The following is an 18,483-nucleotide window of genomic DNA, read 5'->3' as shown; positions in this document are numbered from 1 at the left end:
CTAAGTTTCATTTTGCAGAACTTGTCTTAGAAACAGCTGGTCCATTTGGTTATGTTATCAAACATCATGATCACCTCATTTTCATACTAGAGCCACCAGTGGTGACGGTTGACCCTCGGAACCAGACATTCCGCACCGGTCAGGAAGTTTGGATCAGGTGTTCGGCCAAAGGCTACCCCTCACCCATGGTGGTGTGGATACACAATGATATGTTCATTATGGGCTCCAGCAGGTAACAAATACAAGTCTTAGTTTTGTCTCTATTTGTTAGCCTTTACTGTAGTGTTCCTAGCTTGTTGTGCTTTACTCACCTAGGCACAGAATGACCACTGATGGCACACTGGTCATCAGGAACACGGGGCCAAAGGATGCTGGGACATACGGATGCTTGGCGAGTAATGTGGCTGGAACTGACACTCAAACTGCTTTTGTCAGCTACGTCGGTCAGTAAAGAGATAAATTGTGTAACACCACTAAATGAAAGCAAAAAATCCCAAACCAAAGGTCTAAAATGTTATTTGGGGGTTTTTTTTACTGCTAAACTTCTCACAACTCTAAATAAGTGAGACATTTGACTCATTCAGTCCCACCCTATAGTTATACTCTAGTCTTTAATTAAGTTTCCTGTGATCTTTTCCCCTATGTAGAGTCTCCACAGGTGACAGTCCCTCACTCTGACCTGCTGATTGGTCTAGGACAAACAACCATTATGGAGTGCAGGGTCACGGGAGTTCCACATCCTGACATCCTGTGGTACAAAGGTCAGCTAATGTCCTCCTAAACCTCTGGACATCCTACTGTCATTTATGCACACCTTCTGTTTTGGCACTGTCAGCCCTAATGTACTGTATGTTTGATCTTCAGGTGACATGCAGCTGAAGCCATCTGCAGTTTTAAGTATGGACCCTCAGCGCGGCACTCTGAGCATTCAGCAGACTCTGGACACACATGCAGGAGAGTACACATGTGTGGCGGTGAACTCAGCTGGATCTGCACAGGGGTACATCACGCTGGATGTGGGATGTAAGGATATATTACAAACCCTTTATTCGAATTAGGGTTTCCCCATCTCCAAAATCCTCTGATTAAATTACATACCAATTCCAGTAATCATTTAAGACGTACAGTGTCATATACCTTGTGTTTGACTGAGACATTTAGCTGATATAACTCATATAGGTGGAGGGTGAACCAACTCCAGGGTAAGGCTAAGGAGAGGCTTGGAAAAATAACCCCTTTGAAAACACATTTAGATAAATTTCCTTGAAATATACTATCTAGTTACGTGGCACCGCACAACCTACACTTTTTTTTTTGTTATGATGAGAGTATTTGCCAACGTGCAGAACTTGAACTCGCCACTGGACAAAAACAGAGTGGATTCTAACTTAGGCTACGTCTACATTAATCTGGATACATTTGAAAACAGCGTTTTTCGTTTATAAACGCTCTCTGTCCACACTAGCGTTTTCAGGCGTTTTCGGGCGTTTCAGTGTGGATGAGAAACTTTTGAAAAACGCCTGAAACGCTAAATTCACCTTACTGCGCATGCGTAAAACCCCACAAAAGATCACTGATATGATTCAGATGGAAAAATAAATAATGAAGTTATCGCGCAATTCTTCTGACAGGATAATTTTATTTAGTAAAATATCTCACCATTCACTGATGCGGTCTAAGTCGCACGCAGTCACCATATGTTTGGACTAAAATGCAACTGCTCTCATGTATTGCCGCAGGACAGCAAATGTGAGTAAATTCTGTCATCTTTGCAGGACTGTGATATGAAGAGTGTGCAATGTAGAATATCTTTAGCAACAGTGTGAAAGTGAATAGCACATAACAGGCATAATACTAGTATAAACATGAATATCTATTGGTACAATATGCGTCACATGACTAAATTTACGTCATCGTTTTTAAATACCACCGGTTTCACATTCCACACTACAACGTGAAAACGGCGTTTTCAAATGTATCCGCTTTGGAGTGCGTTTTCAAAAAGCTTTGTCTTCATTAATAAAAAAGCCAAAACGGAGAGAAAAATATACGTTTTCAAACGAAAACGTATTAGTGTGGACATGGCCATAAACACCTCTGATTGGCCATTGTGTTCAAGAAGTCAACAGATATGTTTGTGATTGGCTACATTGCTCAATGCTGCAAAAACACATTGTAAATAGAAACCTTTTGATGCTTTCTAGAGCACAAACACAGAAACGCACCAAATTGTTTGGCAAATCTATTTCGCCAGTAAGCTATTATTGCGGAGAAAGCTAACTCTTGACCAGGAGTTATGGGCAGCTTTACCCTCTAAAAGCAATCAGAAGCAGCAGGCAGTGGTTTGAGTAAGAAATTTTCAAGCTAGTCTCAAGTCCGTGGCAAGGGGACGCCTTTTTAATGCTGACGTTTTTTAACTGTCTATTGAAGACCCCTACTGTATATATAAATGAATCAGACTACTGTTTTGTTCTTTATTAAAAGCTTTCGATCTTTTAACTATTCCACAGCTACTCCTCAGTTCACACAAAAACCATCAGATCTGTCTGCTGATATCGGCACAAACGTCACCTTGCCGTGTCATGCAAGAGGCCATCCAGAACCTCAGCTCTCCTGGAGACGAGATGACAATGTCTCACTCTTCTCTCAGCACCGCGGTCCCAGTACTGTCACTAAAAAAATTGACGGGGGCCTTTTCATCACCAGTCAGTGCCTCTCTTTTCCTTTTCTCTCTCTCTTCACCTGAGTTTTTATTAACAAATAACTTAATTTCTCTTATAATATCTTATATTATCTTAATTTTTATTTTATAATATTAATTTATTTAACACAAGGAATTTTGTAAGAAATATATAACACAAACTGTTCATATTTTTTCTTTCATTTAATTATTTATTTTTGTATATATTTATTTATTTATAAAATTGATGACTGAAGAAAGAATATTTTCATAGAAATTCATTGGATGCTTTAAACTGAAAATATATTTTGCATTTAGTTGCATTTCTTAATATTTACTTTTCATTCTTTATAAGAAGATACAAGTAGTCTTTTAATGAATTTTACAAATTGCAAAGGTTCATATGATTTTCTGTCCTTTGCCTTTTAGACCTCTGGGTAGAGGATGAGGCCACCTATGTGTGTGAAGCTCAAAACCACTTTGGCAAAATCCAAGCCAAGGCCAAAGTCACTGTCACTGGACTTGGTATGACATCTGAAATATGCTGCATTTACGACTGAGGAGTTATGTTTCATGTTTATGCTGATCCTTCTGTCAGCAGCTCACTTGAAGGAAGAAGCTGGTGTGGGATATTAATTGTTTTGCACTTCCTTTATCTTAGTCACATGCACATTTTCTTGGCCTGAGGCCCATAAGCTTCAGTTTGCGATGTTTGGGTCCATATGATTTTACAGTAAAAGGCTCAGGGGTACATGTGTTTCTGGTTAAGAGAGAAAAGATGCAATAATCCAACACCAGAGGCCAACACCAGACTTAGTTCAAATTCATTATCTGTGGCGAGGGCTATACTGCACCAGATGTGAACACTAAAACATCCATAATTGCATTGCAATGTGAATACTTTGGTTATTTGATTACTTTTGTTCAGTTATATTGTAGATGTTAGATGGGAGTGTATTTACATGTGCGTGGCAGCAGAGCTTTTGAGAGTATAGTGGGCATGTGTCAGCTTTGCCAATAGAGAATCAAAGGAATTCAGGCATCCTTTAATACTTTTGTCTTTGATCAAAGCGCTGGAAACCCAGCAGTGGCTCACAGTACATTTCTGGCATCTGCATAAAATGCCCTTATTTACATGCACCTAAGAACATGGCTCATTCCAAGGTTTTTGAAGAAAGCAGCATTTTGGAACATAATTTTATCATATAGATTTATCATAGATTTTAGCAAAATTAAGCCTGAAAATTAAAACATAAAAAGTAAAACATATGATAACATTTTGTCAGATTCTGACCCCTTGCTCTTATATATTATTGGAGTACATGTTGGTGAACCTTAGTAGGTTTAATAAATAATCCTAATGTGTATATTACAAGAGAAGGCATTTTTGATCAATACAGTTTTCACTGTGACTTATAAAAAGACTGGAGGCTTCTAATGATATGTATTATACCAAAACTTCATCAAGGGTCAGTTGGTTTTGTCATGATGAAGAACATGTGAATGATGTGAGATCAGAAGTGTCTCTTGTGAAAGTGTATCTCTGTGTGTGAGGGAGTGACTGCGTTTTTGTGGTCCTGTAAAAACAACATAACATCGAGGTGAAGCTAAAGGTCACTAATGAGGTCTCACAGCGTGTCTCAGCCGTCCCATAATTCTGCTCTGCTGAGCCCTAATAACCTGTGACACTCTCTATATGTATTCCAAGGTATCCATGGAAATTTAACAAACAAAACAACAGAGGTGCGGCCAGTCCACTGAGTTTTCAGTGCCGTTGTTTCCAGTGGAGACTTAACCATACTCTGACTGATTGAATTAGTAAAATCACATTTAATATGATCAGGTTTATTTTAAAAAAACATCTTGCTCTTCATGAGGATAAATTATAGGATGCATAATATCTCAGGTTTTGGTGTAATGGCTCATTATTGTCAGTGTGGTATGTGTAGCAGGTAAACTTTTTGAAACTACCCTATTGAAACTATCTGTAGCATTCTCATATGCACTACCGTTGAAAAGTTTGGGATTGGTAGGATTTTTTTTAATGTGTTGAAAGAAGTCTCTTATGCTCACTAAAGCTGCATTTATTTGATAAAAAAAAACAATAAAACAAAAGTCAAATAACTGCTTTAATGTATTTTAAAATGTAATTTATTTTCAGCAGCTTTTACTCTGGTCTTCAGTCACATGATCCTGAAATCCTTCTAATATGTTGATTTGGTGGTTAACATTAATATTATCAATGTTGAAAACAGTAGCTTGATTTTTTTTATGTGGACACCATGATAATTTTTTAAGGATTTATTGATGAATAAAAAGTTAAAAAAGAACGGCATTTGAAATAAAAATATTTTGTAACATTACAAATGTCTTCACTGCCACTTTAATCAATTTAATGCAGCCTTTTTGAGTATTAATTTCTGTAAAAAAAAATCTCACCCACCCCAAACTTTTGAATGTATTTGTGTATCTGTAATACTTCCATAATACTGTATATATTACCATCCTAATATGTGAATTTTGTGTGCAGTGTCTCCTTTGATAGCTCTGAGTCCCACAGTGGTCAGTGTGATAGAGGACCAGCAGGTCACTCTCCCCTGTGTCGTACTAGCTGGAAACCCCCTTCCTGAGAGACACTGGCTACATGACAATGGCTTGGTGAGTTAACACGTGCACACACATAGGCCCTGAAGTCTGTGCATTTCATGTAGTCATTAAATATTTTTACAGTCACAATTATTAAGCATGATTTAAATGTGTGCTTGTGTGTGTCAGGTTACATCAAGTCCATATGTGACCGTGAGGCGTGATGGTAGTCTACATATAGAACGGGTCAGTCAGCAGGATGGGGGGCAATACACCTGTTTGGCCGAAAATGTGGTGGGATCTAGCAACCGCACTACCATACTCAACGTCTACGGTAAGATGTAAAACAAATACATACACAAATAATGAAATACACTATCATTAAAAAGTTTGGGGTTAGTAACATTGATCAAAGTGACAGTAAAGACATTTATAATGTTACAAAATAATTATAATAATGCTGAAAATAAATGCTGTTCTTTTGAACATTCTATTCTCAAGGAATACTGAAAAAATTTGTATCACGGTTTCCACAAATATATAAAATATTTCATCAGATGTATGCTTTAAAAGAATCATGCCTGTTGTAAAGGATTTATTTTCTGTGGTTCCAGACCACTATGACATAGCCCAGTCTTCTGCTTCCTCCCTTCCATGACTGTATATAATAAGCCTTTATTTCCCTCTGCTCCACAAAAGATGCCTTCATCATTCATTCATTTGAGAATTAAAAACAGAACCAGCAGTGTGAGCAGAGCACTTCTGCAGAGAAATAACAGAGACAAAAATTCTCATTTTTCGAATGCAATCAGTCTTAAGGAAGCAGTCTACATTCACTGATGGAAAGTCTGAGTCTACATTATTAAAGGATAGAGTGCATGGCCTGTACAGTATCCTAAAAACTGTTAAAATACCTTCTGTGCAGTGTTGACCAGGTTAGTTTTTTTTCTAAATCCTTCCTCATATTAAACCAAGTGTTTCTACATTTTCTCTCCAGTGATGCCCACTATTCAACACGGCCCTCAAGTATTCAGTACCATTGAAGGGACGCCCATTTCTCTGCCATGTCGTGCACATGGAGTCCCCAAACCAGATATCACTTGGTCTAAGGTACAAGTGTCTCATTTCTGTTTCTCTCTCTTTTCTCTCACACAAACACATGATCATACAATTAGGATTTGGACAGAAAATACACTTTTTTAGGGTATTGACTTTGATGAAACGCTTATCCGGTCAGAAAAACAGCACTTAAACTTTTTGGCACAGAGCCCATCATGCTCTGGTTTCGTTTTTTGCTTAGGGTTTTAATTTTAAAGGCACACTATGCAAGATTTGTACCTTAATATAACAGCTTAGAAATCATTTCGATGGTAAACAAACTCGTAGTAGGGCGAATCATCATCGAATCATCGAATCAAAACCAATAGCAAAGCCACTAGCAAAACCAGCAATGCAGGTTTGAGCGGTGGCACCCCGCCAGATCTTGCAAGAATCATGACTTACTTTATGGCACAACGTCACATACATCAACAACATATGAAGCAGCCTCTATTCTGCCCTACAAAGGCAAAAGACCTTAACTCGCTAGAGTGTAGAACTGAGAAAAATGAAAAATGATTTTTAGTTGTCCCGCCAAATTAATTATAGGTAGGACACTGGAAATCTGGCAAATAGATGTTTTAGTAATGAAAATTATATACATAAAAAAATCTTGAGCTCAAACTTGACTTTTGACCACTATTTTAAAGTTACTGTACTCTGCCTTTGTATTGTCAGCAAAAAGTGAGAAGTCATGCCAAGGCGAAAGGCAGTAACTTCCACATTATCAACATTTGGTTGCTGATCACCATTAACAAAATCATTATAGTAACACCTGTATAAAATCTAGTGATCATGGCATTTATTTTGTATGATTTACAATTATTTATAGCCATCTGCTTATTGCTGTCCTGTGCTTTGGTTGCATTCTGATGGCATTATTAATACATTTGACATGACAAAATACCTCCATAGATATATTAGTCCAGCATTGGCTCGACCGTGTTTAGGGCGGTGCTGAAGGCGCCGGCGAAGTTTTTGCACTCTGCCAGCTAGATGCATGAGTGTTTCAACCAGGTCCGGTTAGTTCTTTATTGTATTCATCTGCTATGGCATGTGTAACAATTTTTTGTCAACTCTACGTAATCCTTCGCGATCGATATCGCACGTTTGTCGATTGAGCGGTTTCAGACCATACTAAATGTTCTGACCGTATTTGTGCAGGACAAAGCTCTGAGGACATCAGAAGTTAGAGGGACTGATGGCAGCTGTACAAAGTACACAGGCTACACTGTAATTTTAATTTTAATGGACAGTAAAACAAAGGCAGATAACCGTACAATCTGGTAGGTAGCATTATTTGATAGAACACCGGCACAGTAACTTCATATTGACGCGCGGCTAAACAAAGGCAGAGTACCGTAACTCAATTTGAGCGTTCCAAAACAAAGCCAAAGAGCGGTAACTGGTGTTACGGTGTTCTGCCTTGGTTTCTCATGGGCTTTTGGAAGTTACTGTTAAGACAACTCGTTATTTTCTCGAAAAAACAACGGAATTGATTCAAGATACTTATCCACATGATAAAGGAGGTCTTGAATGTGCCAAAAATATAAATAACTCATTTTCGACCAAAAACGAAGTTATGGTCTTTTGCCTTTGCACGGCAGAATGGAAGACACTAGCACGTATTTCAGACGTGAATCATGGCAGAGTCGACGAAGAAAATGAAGAAAGCGCGGTCGGAAGAGTCAAGGAAAAGAAAACAAGAAACTATTTACGACAGTAACGTATAATAAGTACTTCACAGCTACTCTAGGGGGCGCTGTTTGACAAAAATGGAAACTGCATAGTGTGCCTTTAAATGTAATTTTTAATTGTAATAAAAAAAATTGTTAGCATATTAATGTTAGTGATTGTTTTTCTTTCAAAATCCTAAAACTTCTGATCACATTATTTTGTTAGGTGCTCATTTGATATTTTGACTTTTTAAATTTTACATGTACATACAAAACCACTAAAATTGCAGGTCAGTCTCACTATTTCAGCCTTACATTGCACCCGTATGTTGCTATAAAATGAATGTGTGATGTTTTTCAGCGAGGGGAGTTGCTGGATCTGACTGGCAGTGTGTTTTCTCTGTTTGAGGATGGCAGTCTTCACATTGTCTCCCCCAGTGGTGAAGAGTCTGGCGAGTTTGTGTGCACAGCCACGAATGCTGCTGGATACAGCTCCAGAAAGGTCCAGCTCACTGTCTACGGTCAGAGCAGCTTGATCTACTTGCTTGTCTGATAAATTTTACCGGTCCTCTGAGGTTCTGTGATACTGTAAAATGTCTAATGTTTTCTTCAGCTTTGTTTGTTTCTTTTGTATTAGTTTGGTGCATCCTCCAATCTCACCCTGTTGTACTTGCATACTGTATGTCTTTGTAAATGTGTAGTGAAGCCCAGGCCGAGCGGTGTAGAGATGCAGAATAACTCAGACAAGCTGTTGGAGATGTCGGTAACAGAGGGTGAAGATGTCACACTGCCGTGTGAGGTGGAGAGCATACCTCCTCCCATCATCACCTGGGCCAAAGACAAGCAGCTCATCTCCCCCTTCTCTCCCAGGTATCAATTTTGCTTATGTCTCTGTGTTTCTTCACAGATTTCAGGAAGAACATTTCAAGGTATTTGTGAAAAATACACAAATACTTGGAATCTTATTTATAAAGAAATGAGTAGGATGTCAACGTACAATAATTTTCTGATTGTTACTATACATAATTTATGAAATGTCCATATGCATGGTAAATTTTCCTAAATGATTAATAAATAATCTTCAAAAAAGATTCTTGCAGAAATTAAAAATCTGAGCATACATAATCTAAATATGACCACATTCTAAGCATTCAAATGCTCTTGTGCATGTAAACATAGTCAATCATTTATTGCTTAGACTACTGTTCAAAAGTTTGGGGTCTGTAAGATTTTTATTAAAGAAATGAATACTTACTCAGCAAGGATGCATTAAATTACTCAATTTATTGTCATTTTCAAGTCAATGTAAAGACTTTAACATTGTTATAAAAAAAACTGTTAAAAATGTATCACGGTTTCCACAAAAATATTAAAGGGATAGTTCACCCAAAAATGAAAATTCTGTCATCATTTACTCACCCTCAAGTTGTTCCAAACCTGTATGAGTTTCTTTGTTCTGCTGAACACAAAGGAAGATATTTGGAAGAATGTTTGTAATCAACAGATCTCGGTCCCCATTGACTTCCATAGTAGGAAAAAAATATACTATGGTAGTCAATGGGGACCGAGATCTGTTTGGTTACAAACATTCTTCCAAATATCTTCCTTTGTGTTCAGCAGAACAAAGAAACTCATACAGGTTTGGAACAACTTGAGGGTGAGTAAATGATGACAGAATTTTCATTTTTGGGTGAACTATCCCTTTAAGCAGCAATTTTTTTCAACATTGATAACAATAAGAAATGTTTCTTGCATTTCTTATAATGACAACATACACTTATGAGCAAAAACATTATGAACAGTCACAGGTGAATGTCGTTGATCATCTCCTAACAAGGCCACATATTAAGGTCTAGGTACTGTAGGTTAGATGGTAAGCAGGCAATCAGTTCCCGTAATCAACGTGTTGGATGCAGGAGAAATGGACAGGAATAAAGATCTGAGTGACTTTGACAAGCAACAAATTGTTATGGCAAGGCGACTGGGTCAGAGTATCTCTGTGTGTTGTGCGCCCAAGGCTCATCGATGCACAAGGGCAACGAAGGCTATTCTGTCTGGTCCGAGCCAACAGAAGGTCTACTGTGGCACATGTCACACAAAATTTTAATGATGGTTATAGGATAAATGTGTCACAACACAACAGTGCATCACACTCTGCTGCATATCAAAGTGTCTATTATACCACCATCGAAAGCATCTACACTGGACATGCAGAACTGGACCTTGGAGCAGCGGAAGATCGCCTTGTCCGATGAGTCCTGTTTTCTTTTACATCACGTGGATGGCCATGTACATGTGTGCCGTTTACCTGGGGAAGTGATGGCACCAGGATGCTCTGTGGGACTAGGACGGATAAGGGAGTGAATCTCTGGGCAATGTTCTGCTGGAAAACCCTGTGTCCGGTAAATTTGACACTGCCACCTGCCTATACATTGTTGCAGAACAGGCACATCCCTTCATGACAATGGTGTTCCCTGGTGGAAGGGTCCTCTTTCAGCAGGATAATACACCCTGCCTATAACTGCACATATTGTTCAAGAATGGTCTACGGTACATGATGAAGAGGTCAAGGTGTTGCCCTGGCCTCCAAATTCCCCAGATCTCAATCCAACTGAGCATCTGTGGGATGTGCTGGACCGAATCTGCTGCTAACATCTTGGTGCCATATACCACAGGACACCTTCATGGGACTTGTAGAGTCCATGCCTCATCGATGAGAGAACCAACTGCATATTATGCATGTGGTCATAATGTTTTGTCATCAGTGAATGTTTCAGCATATCAGAATTATGAATTATGTGAATTATGTGACACTAAAGACTGGAGAAATGGCTGCTGGAAATTCAGCTTTGGCATCACAGGAATAAATTACATTTGGAATATACTGAAGTAGAAAACAGTTGTTTCAAATTGTAATAATTTTTCACAATATTACTGGTTTTAGTGTATTTTTGATCAAATAAATGCAGCATTGATGAGCATAAGAGACTTCTTTCTAAAACATGGAAAAAATACATACTTCAAACTTTTGAACGGTTGAATAATTCAGTCTGTCACTCAGTTATTCACACTTGCATCATTAGAAGTCATCAGAAAATTAAGTCATCGTGCATGATATATGCACAAAAAAGCTTGTATGCATTGTTTTTCAGTTGGTGTACAGAATCAAATCTCATTGTGCATACATTTTATAAATAAGACTCTTGTATCCTATTTTTAAACACTATAAATCTTGTATGCAGGTAGCTTGCTTTTCTCTGCATTGTTTTTCAAGGGCTGATGTTTACTTTACAGCCTAGAGGCAGAAAGACTGCGGTCAGATAAAAATTACACAGTAATTAAACTCTCCTTTTTCAGCTCAACATGAAAGTAAACAGAGGTATAATTTCGGAAGCTTCTCTGTAAACTGGGAGCACCTGTGTGTTTTTACACACAGTATGCCAAAGAACAGTTAGTCTCACAGTTTAGTTTCTTCTCCTCCTTTCAAATGTAACCTCTTCTCTCATAGACACATTCAGCTGCCATCAGGCTCCTTGAGGATCACAGAAACACGTGTGACTGACAGTGGCATGTACCGGTGTGTGGCTACAAACATAGCTGGAAACTTCACTCAGACAGTCAAACTCAGCGTTCTGGGTAAGAGAAACAGAACACATTTATTTACTTGGATGCTCTCACAATTCATGCTTGCAATTGAAATGTGTTTATCAAAGCAACAACAGTTTTATGTTATGCCATATAAGTTCTTATGAGCACACATCAGCCTGGAGGTGTTAAAAATCAGGTCTCACCTGTTTAAATGAATCACTTTGCCACATTGGTCTTGTGGTGACATCAGGCTTCAATCAGTCTTATTTTAATATACATCATGAGTTGATATCAAGTGCTCTGTTCGTACCCACAACTATAAAATACATTTTTACTGAAAACCCATGAAAAGCATTGTTTTACACAGCTGCACGAGCATCATTAAATGACGCAAAAAGATTTGCACATTTGATAGTCAATTACACATCACACACCACACCACATTAATCTCGGTAAGTACTTCCATGTGATAACGTTTCACACTTGCCAATGTGCATTTTCCCTGAAAGGCACATATCTGAGCACTTTCGTAATTAGTTTTTTGCTCAGTGTAGTCCATGCTAAGATAAGTACCATTTACTAAGTACCATTTTTGTCATATAAGACACAAATTAGAGTTTAAACATACATTTTACATGTTTGAAATACGATTTTTGGATTTCAGGTACTAGCTTTTTTACATTTGGGACATGACGTGTTTTCTGTGCTTAAAAGTTAGCGGCCTCCTGTTAACCTAATTATTATCCATTCAGTTGTTTCAAGTGTTTGTACATTTGAATCGTATATTATACTATATATACTGTACATTGTAGATATATTTTTCTCATTTGTGAGATTTTTATTGGAATTGCCTGTCAGTTCTACCCGGAGGAATCGTATTATTATTTATTAGGACCCAAGCCCTGAAAGGGCGAAGTTTTCGTAAGGATTATTTTATTTTTATTTTTTTGCCTTTTGCCTTTTTGCCACTTTTGGGGCCCTTAACATGCTCAAAAACTCTTGAAATTTTGCACTCACGTCAGAACCTGCGGCCATCAGGGCCGGACTGAAGCTGGTACCCGGGCGTGGCGGGGGGCTCGACAGCGCCCCCTGGAATGGTGTCCGAAAACTTGGTCCATAAATCAAACACGCTTGCATGTAATAATATGAAACTCAGTACACATATAGATCTCATCGGGCCGAACAACTTTCGTGCTCTAAGTTTTACAAAAGCCCAACAGGAAGTCGGTTATTATACGTTGTTTGGAAAACGCATACAATGGAATGTGAAATACTCCTCCTAGGGAATTCATCCGATCGCCACCAAACTCGGTGTGAATGAAGTCAAGACATTGAGGATGAATTCTTGCGAACAGATTTTTGATATCTCGAACGGTTTGGCCGTGGCGAGGAAACGAATTTATGGCGAATAATGGGACACAGGAAGTGTGTTATAACTTCTGCATACATTATCTGATCTTGATGAAACTTCAGCAGTGTGTTCGTGGTAAGAGGCCGATCACATGTATGTAACTATTGTGAGTCAAAGTTATAGCGCCACCAACTGGCAGCAGGAAGTGTGTCACTTTCTAAATGCTTTTGACAAAAGTGAGGGGGTTAATTTTATGTACAGTCACAAAAATCAGTACACATATTGGTCTCATCGAGCCGGACAATTTTCTAATTTACAGTAATTAGCTCCGAGCAACAGGAAGTCAGATATTTTGGTTTGAATGTGGATTTCTTTGCAAAATCAGCCTCTGAATTTTTACCCACTCCTCTTAAGTGGTTTATTTTATTCCCACCAAACTTTTTCAACATGATGAAAATACATTAAAGATGCTAAATTGTAAACAGATAATAAATATCTCAAACAGTTTTGCTATGGCGAGGGATTCAAGTAATGTCAAAAAAGGAAACACTAAAAACCTCCTATCTACTAAAAATGTAATTATACACCATTTATTTCTATATAAAATTATACAAATATCAGAACTAAACCCATTTTATTCTTTATTTTCAATTTAATAATTGTTTAAGTTTAAAACCATCCAGAATGTTTTTTTAGTCCAAAAAATAGATAGTCATTCATAGTGCTATTTTTTTTTTTGTTACATTTATTATATATATATATATAATATATATATTTATAATATATATATATATATATATATATATATAATATATATAAATATAGCTGCGAGCAGCGATGGAGGGCCCAAGCCGGTGACACCGCCACCCCAGTGCCACCGGCTTGGGCCCGCAATCGCTGCTCGCAGCTATATTTTTTCTTGCTTCTTTACCATCACTCTGCTTGACTCAAAACCTTACGGTACTATCCGAAGGGTTAATCAGTGACAGTGGCTCACAGCTCGATTGCCATTTTTTCCCCACTGACTTGTCAGCTGTGTCCTTTTAATCTTCTCCAGTTCAATGGTCATGATACTCGCCCATCGTGTTTGGGCATTAAACATCTGAGAAAGGCTCTCACAGACCTGTGTCTGCACTGCAGTCTTTTGCCCATTTCAGATCTTTCAGATCTGAAAGATTTCATTCCCCGATGATGTTTTTTTTTTGCTGTTCATCACAGAAAGTTACTGCGTTTCAGTTTCCTGAGTCAAACCTACCAGTTCAAGGTTCCACCTTTTGGGCTGTCCCTTGCTCCTCACGTTTTCACAAGATATGTGCACACAGCTCTTTACAACTTACTCATAAGAACCTGACATGGTGTCAGCCGCAACTCACTTCTCTGAGGGCGGCTCATATTTCAGGAGCATGCAACTAGACTTCCAGGGATCGACTACATCCAGGAGAATGGAGGCTTCATCCGGATGTAGTACAGAAGATCTGTCTATGGTTTGGAAGAGCAGAGGTAGATCTTTTTGCTTCAGAGAAGACCACTCACTGTCGCTTATGGTTTGCAAGGACAGAATCATCCAGTCCCTTGGGGCAGGATGCACTGTCTCAAGACTTTCTGAACTGCCTACTGTATGCATTATACAGGATCTCCCGGTGCAAACACAGCATGCTACTTGTGGCACAATGATGGCCATCCAGACCATGTTTTCTTTAGTTACTAAAACTTCTGACAGGCAAACCTTGGAAGCTTCCCCCAGGAAGTTCCTTCTCTCCCAGTTGAAGGGCAACATCAGGTATCCGTATCCAGTTCACCTACAGCTTTGGGTCTGGCCCCTGGGTTGAACATTTCTCTAGAGCATTGCGACCCTGCAGTTCTCCACACCATCTCCAATGCGAGGGCTTGTTCCACACTACAGATCTATGCTTTGCATTGCATTGGAAGCTGTTTTCTGCATGCTTACAAGGCAGCAGGGAAACCATTTCCCTGGGGTCTAACTTGTCATTCCACTAGGGCCATCTCATCTTCATGGGCTACCTTTAGAGGAGTGTCCTTGGTGGACATCTCCACTGCTGCTACTTGGCCATCTCCGTGCACGTTTGCCAGGTTTTATTAGGTCAATGTTGCTGCTCATCATGTCATGAGTTCTGCAGATCATCAGGAGTGGCCTTAATTTTTTCAGGTGGGTGGCATTCCACATGATTATGTTGGGATGTGTCACTCACTAGTGTTTATTAGTGTTTACTAGTTACACATGAAACTGTGGTTCTGTGAATTCCGGATGACCACCAGAGTTTTTTGTCACTTGGAATTTGCGAGAAAGGTGTACCAAGGCAGAGTGTTGTGGCTTTTAAACTCCCCAGGGCTCAGCATACGTCACTTATGTGGTATATTCTCTCGACCTATCTGGCTGGAGATCCGATTATCCACTGGTGTTTATACTGCCTCGGGCAGTCATCCAAAATTCACAGAACCACAGTTACATGCATAACTAGAGTTTTGTTTCTGTCTTGTGTGTGCACACACACATACATACACACACACCATTGGTGACAAATGAGAAAACTTTATTTGTGTTGATTTTTTTCTGAAGATTTTTTTAAGGCACAAACCTATACAAAACTATATTTTGTTAAAACAAGCTTGCTTTAATCATTAAAAAAGTGAAACAACAAATACTGCCAGTGGGGGTAAGAAAATAAACTTAATGAAAGATTATTTAAAAGACTTTTACATTCATCTTTTTTAAGGTTTAAGGTATTTACATACACAAAAGTAAAAAAGAAATTTGAAAGAAATTGCGATACATTTTATTGTGATGCATATATAGATATAGTTGCTTATATTTATTACACTGTGTAGTGACTGTGCACATGAGAGTGTTTACATTGGTGTTAAGAGGCCAAGTGAGATTCATTGACCTCCTAACACCCACATTTGAACTTAAGCAGGGCTGATGTGATGTATGAGAAAGCATGGAAGGAGAGATCAGCTGTGCCTCAGTTGCTCTAAGCAAAACCTGACAATAATAATTATAGAATCTTACAAACATAAGCCACTCTGAGCACACTCAGACACATCTGTAAGTGAAAATTTAATAGAGGTATCTATAATGACTACAATTAAACCCTTAGTCATTTTAATCTTGATTACAGTTTTCTGTAAAACTGTGAGCAAATACTTTAGCAGAACTGAGTCTGAGAAATGAAAGCTACAGCAAAGAGGAATGTGCTGTCTGATTTATCACAGCTACCAAATGTCTCATCAGGAAGATTAACACCCAAAAATGATGTGAGAAAATGATCAGTAACTTCAAATTACATGTTATGCAAGAGCGTGTGTTTTCTACTTCTCTCTACTCTTAATACCACTTTCTCTCTTTTTACTCTCTCAGTTCCTCCCAGCATCCGTGCAGGTCCTCGAGCCATGAAAGTGCAGGTGGGACATGCCATAGACCTGCCCTGTGTCGCACAGGGAGTCCCAGAACCCTCTGTGTCCTGGCTGAAGGATGGTGCTACTCTGTTGGACGGGTCTCATTACAGGATCTCAGATGGGGCTCTGACTCTGAACCAAGTGGGGCTTACTGATGAGGGCGTCTATACCTGTGTGGCTTCCAACATCGCCGGGCAAGATGAAGCCATCATTCAGCTCCATGTACAAGGTCAGAAAAATATTGGCAACTATTGTTGTGATTACAGCTATTTGGCTTTAAGTGAACTATAAATCTCATGTGTTGCCTCCTTCCCTCCACAGTCCCTCCTGTGGTGGAGGTTTCTGAGCCCCCTTTCAACAGCCCTTTACAGGAGAGAGTGGCTAACCAGCAGATTGCCTTCCCCTGTCCTGCCAAAGGTGAACATGCACCTGAATCATCAGAAATCACCATTCATACACTAAGATCACTAGATGCTGATATGTCACTAGAACTGGGCAATTTAACTAAAATTACAATATTTAATATACTGATATGTGTATATTTGGTCTGAAATGGCATAAAAGTGTTTTTGATATAAAAATGTTTAATACAAAACTAAAACACTAGTTAAAAAATCAGTGCATGTTTTTCACTAAATCAAGAATCCTATTTAATCATTTTAATTTATTGGCCAATGCAGTATAAGGTAATAAATGGGTGTATTTACCTACGTACAATACTGTTCAAAAGTTCGGGGTCGGTAATGGTCTGTAAGTACTGTACGTAGGGTCGGTTTTTAAATGATTTTGAAAGAAGTTTCTTATGGTCACCAAGGCTGCATTAATTTGATCAGTACTACTGTGAACATTTTTCTATTTTAATATATTTTAAAATGAGAAAGTTTAATATTATTTGATGGATAGTTCTAAAAGATAACATTTATCTCATGCAGAAATCTTTTTGTAACATTATAAATGTCTTTTGATCATTGTAATGTGTCCTTGCTAAATAAAAATATATAAATTTCTGTCAAAAAAATCTTACTAGCCCCAAACTTTTGAACGGTTGTGTATATTTTTTACTAAAACATTTTAACATATAAAAAACGATATGCAGAGACTTCTGTTATTTAGTGATGACACAATCAAATAGTTCAATCAGAGTTTTGAATCAGTTCATTGACAGTTCCTTAACAGCTTGATGTGTTTCATGGAAATGAATCAAAGAAAAATTAAACATTCCAGTCTTAACATACTCATGAGCTGCAGGACAAGGAAGGATTGCAAATCTAGTCTAATGTTGCCTTCTGTAGGAAACATAATGGTCAAAAATGTCATTAAACTCATTAAAATCACTGTGATATTCACAATATTGTTTTATTTATTGTTTTATTTATTAGTTGTTACTCAACTCCCTTTGTACTGTCTGTTGCAGGCACTCCTGAGCCAGTAATAAAATGGTCTAGGAATGGTCAGGAGTTGACAGGGAATGAGCCAGGTGTTTCTATTTTAGAGGATGGCACACTTCTTATCCTGGCCTCAGTGTCCCCTCTGGATAATGGGGAGTACACTTGCATTGCTGTCAATGATGCTGGTACAACAGAGAAAAAATACCAGCTTAAGGTCAATGGTTAGTGTAACAGTTTGAAACATTTCTTAAGCTTGTTTCGCTTTCAGCATATTTCACAATCTTTCTCTTCTCTTTTCTCCTCTTTCCCCTTAATCCAGTCCCACCTGATATTCGAGACAATGGCTTGCTGTCCAATGTCTCTGTAGTGATGAATCAACAGACCAACGTGGTGTGTGATGTCACAGGCACACCTGTACCTGTCATCACCTGGTACAAAGATGGAGTCGTGGTCAGTGCTGCTGTTTATTAATTCACACCTTGACACGGGGTCCGACATTAACAATAACGTGATGAAAACTGACCCCATTTACATTCTATATAAATGTTTATTGTCTTGTGGTGCATAATCCATGCACTTAATTGTTAAAAAAATGTAAAGAAAAAAAAACTTTGCTTCTGAGGCAACCTTTTTGCTGACTTAACCAAGAACTGTAGTCCTTATTATAGACCTAACCAAGACTATGATTAAATAATAATA

General features: G+C 38.4%; 1 protein-coding gene across 2 annotated transcripts in view; it reads left to right on the top strand.

Moving 5' to 3' along the window:
- Window positions 1–18,483, top strand: part of hmcn1 (hemicentin 1) — a 115,185-nt gene that overhangs the window by 51,890 nt on the left and 44,812 nt on the right. For both annotated transcript variants that reach the window (XM_084091801.1, XM_084091800.1), the window contains exons 12-27: window positions 91–232; window positions 316–443; window positions 648–761; window positions 865–1,023; window positions 2,511–2,705; window positions 3,110–3,205; window positions 5,211–5,338; window positions 5,456–5,600; window positions 6,264–6,376; window positions 8,402–8,561; window positions 8,742–8,910; window positions 11,549–11,676; window positions 16,359–16,625; window positions 16,718–16,813; window positions 17,811–18,005; window positions 18,104–18,234. In XM_084091801.1, the coding sequence (XP_083947927.1) occupies window positions 91–232; window positions 316–443; window positions 648–761; window positions 865–1,023; window positions 2,511–2,705; window positions 3,110–3,205; window positions 5,211–5,338; window positions 5,456–5,600; window positions 6,264–6,376; window positions 8,402–8,561; window positions 8,742–8,910; window positions 11,549–11,676; window positions 16,359–16,625; window positions 16,718–16,813; window positions 17,811–18,005; window positions 18,104–18,234 (2,366 nt within the window). The remainder of the gene's footprint in view (window positions 1–90; window positions 233–315; window positions 444–647; window positions 762–864; window positions 1,024–2,510; window positions 2,706–3,109; window positions 3,206–5,210; window positions 5,339–5,455; window positions 5,601–6,263; window positions 6,377–8,401; window positions 8,562–8,741; window positions 8,911–11,548; window positions 11,677–16,358; window positions 16,626–16,717; window positions 16,814–17,810; window positions 18,006–18,103; window positions 18,235–18,483) is intronic.

The sequence above is a fragment of the Abramis brama genome (genome assembly GCF_963993115.1).
Source record: "Abramis brama genome assembly, chromosome: 18".
NCBI classification, from domain to species: Eukaryota; Metazoa; Chordata; class Actinopteri; order Cypriniformes; family Leuciscidae; genus Abramis; species Abramis brama.
Note: the sequence above shows the minus strand (reverse complement) of the source record. Positions and strands in the feature narration are given on the sequence as shown.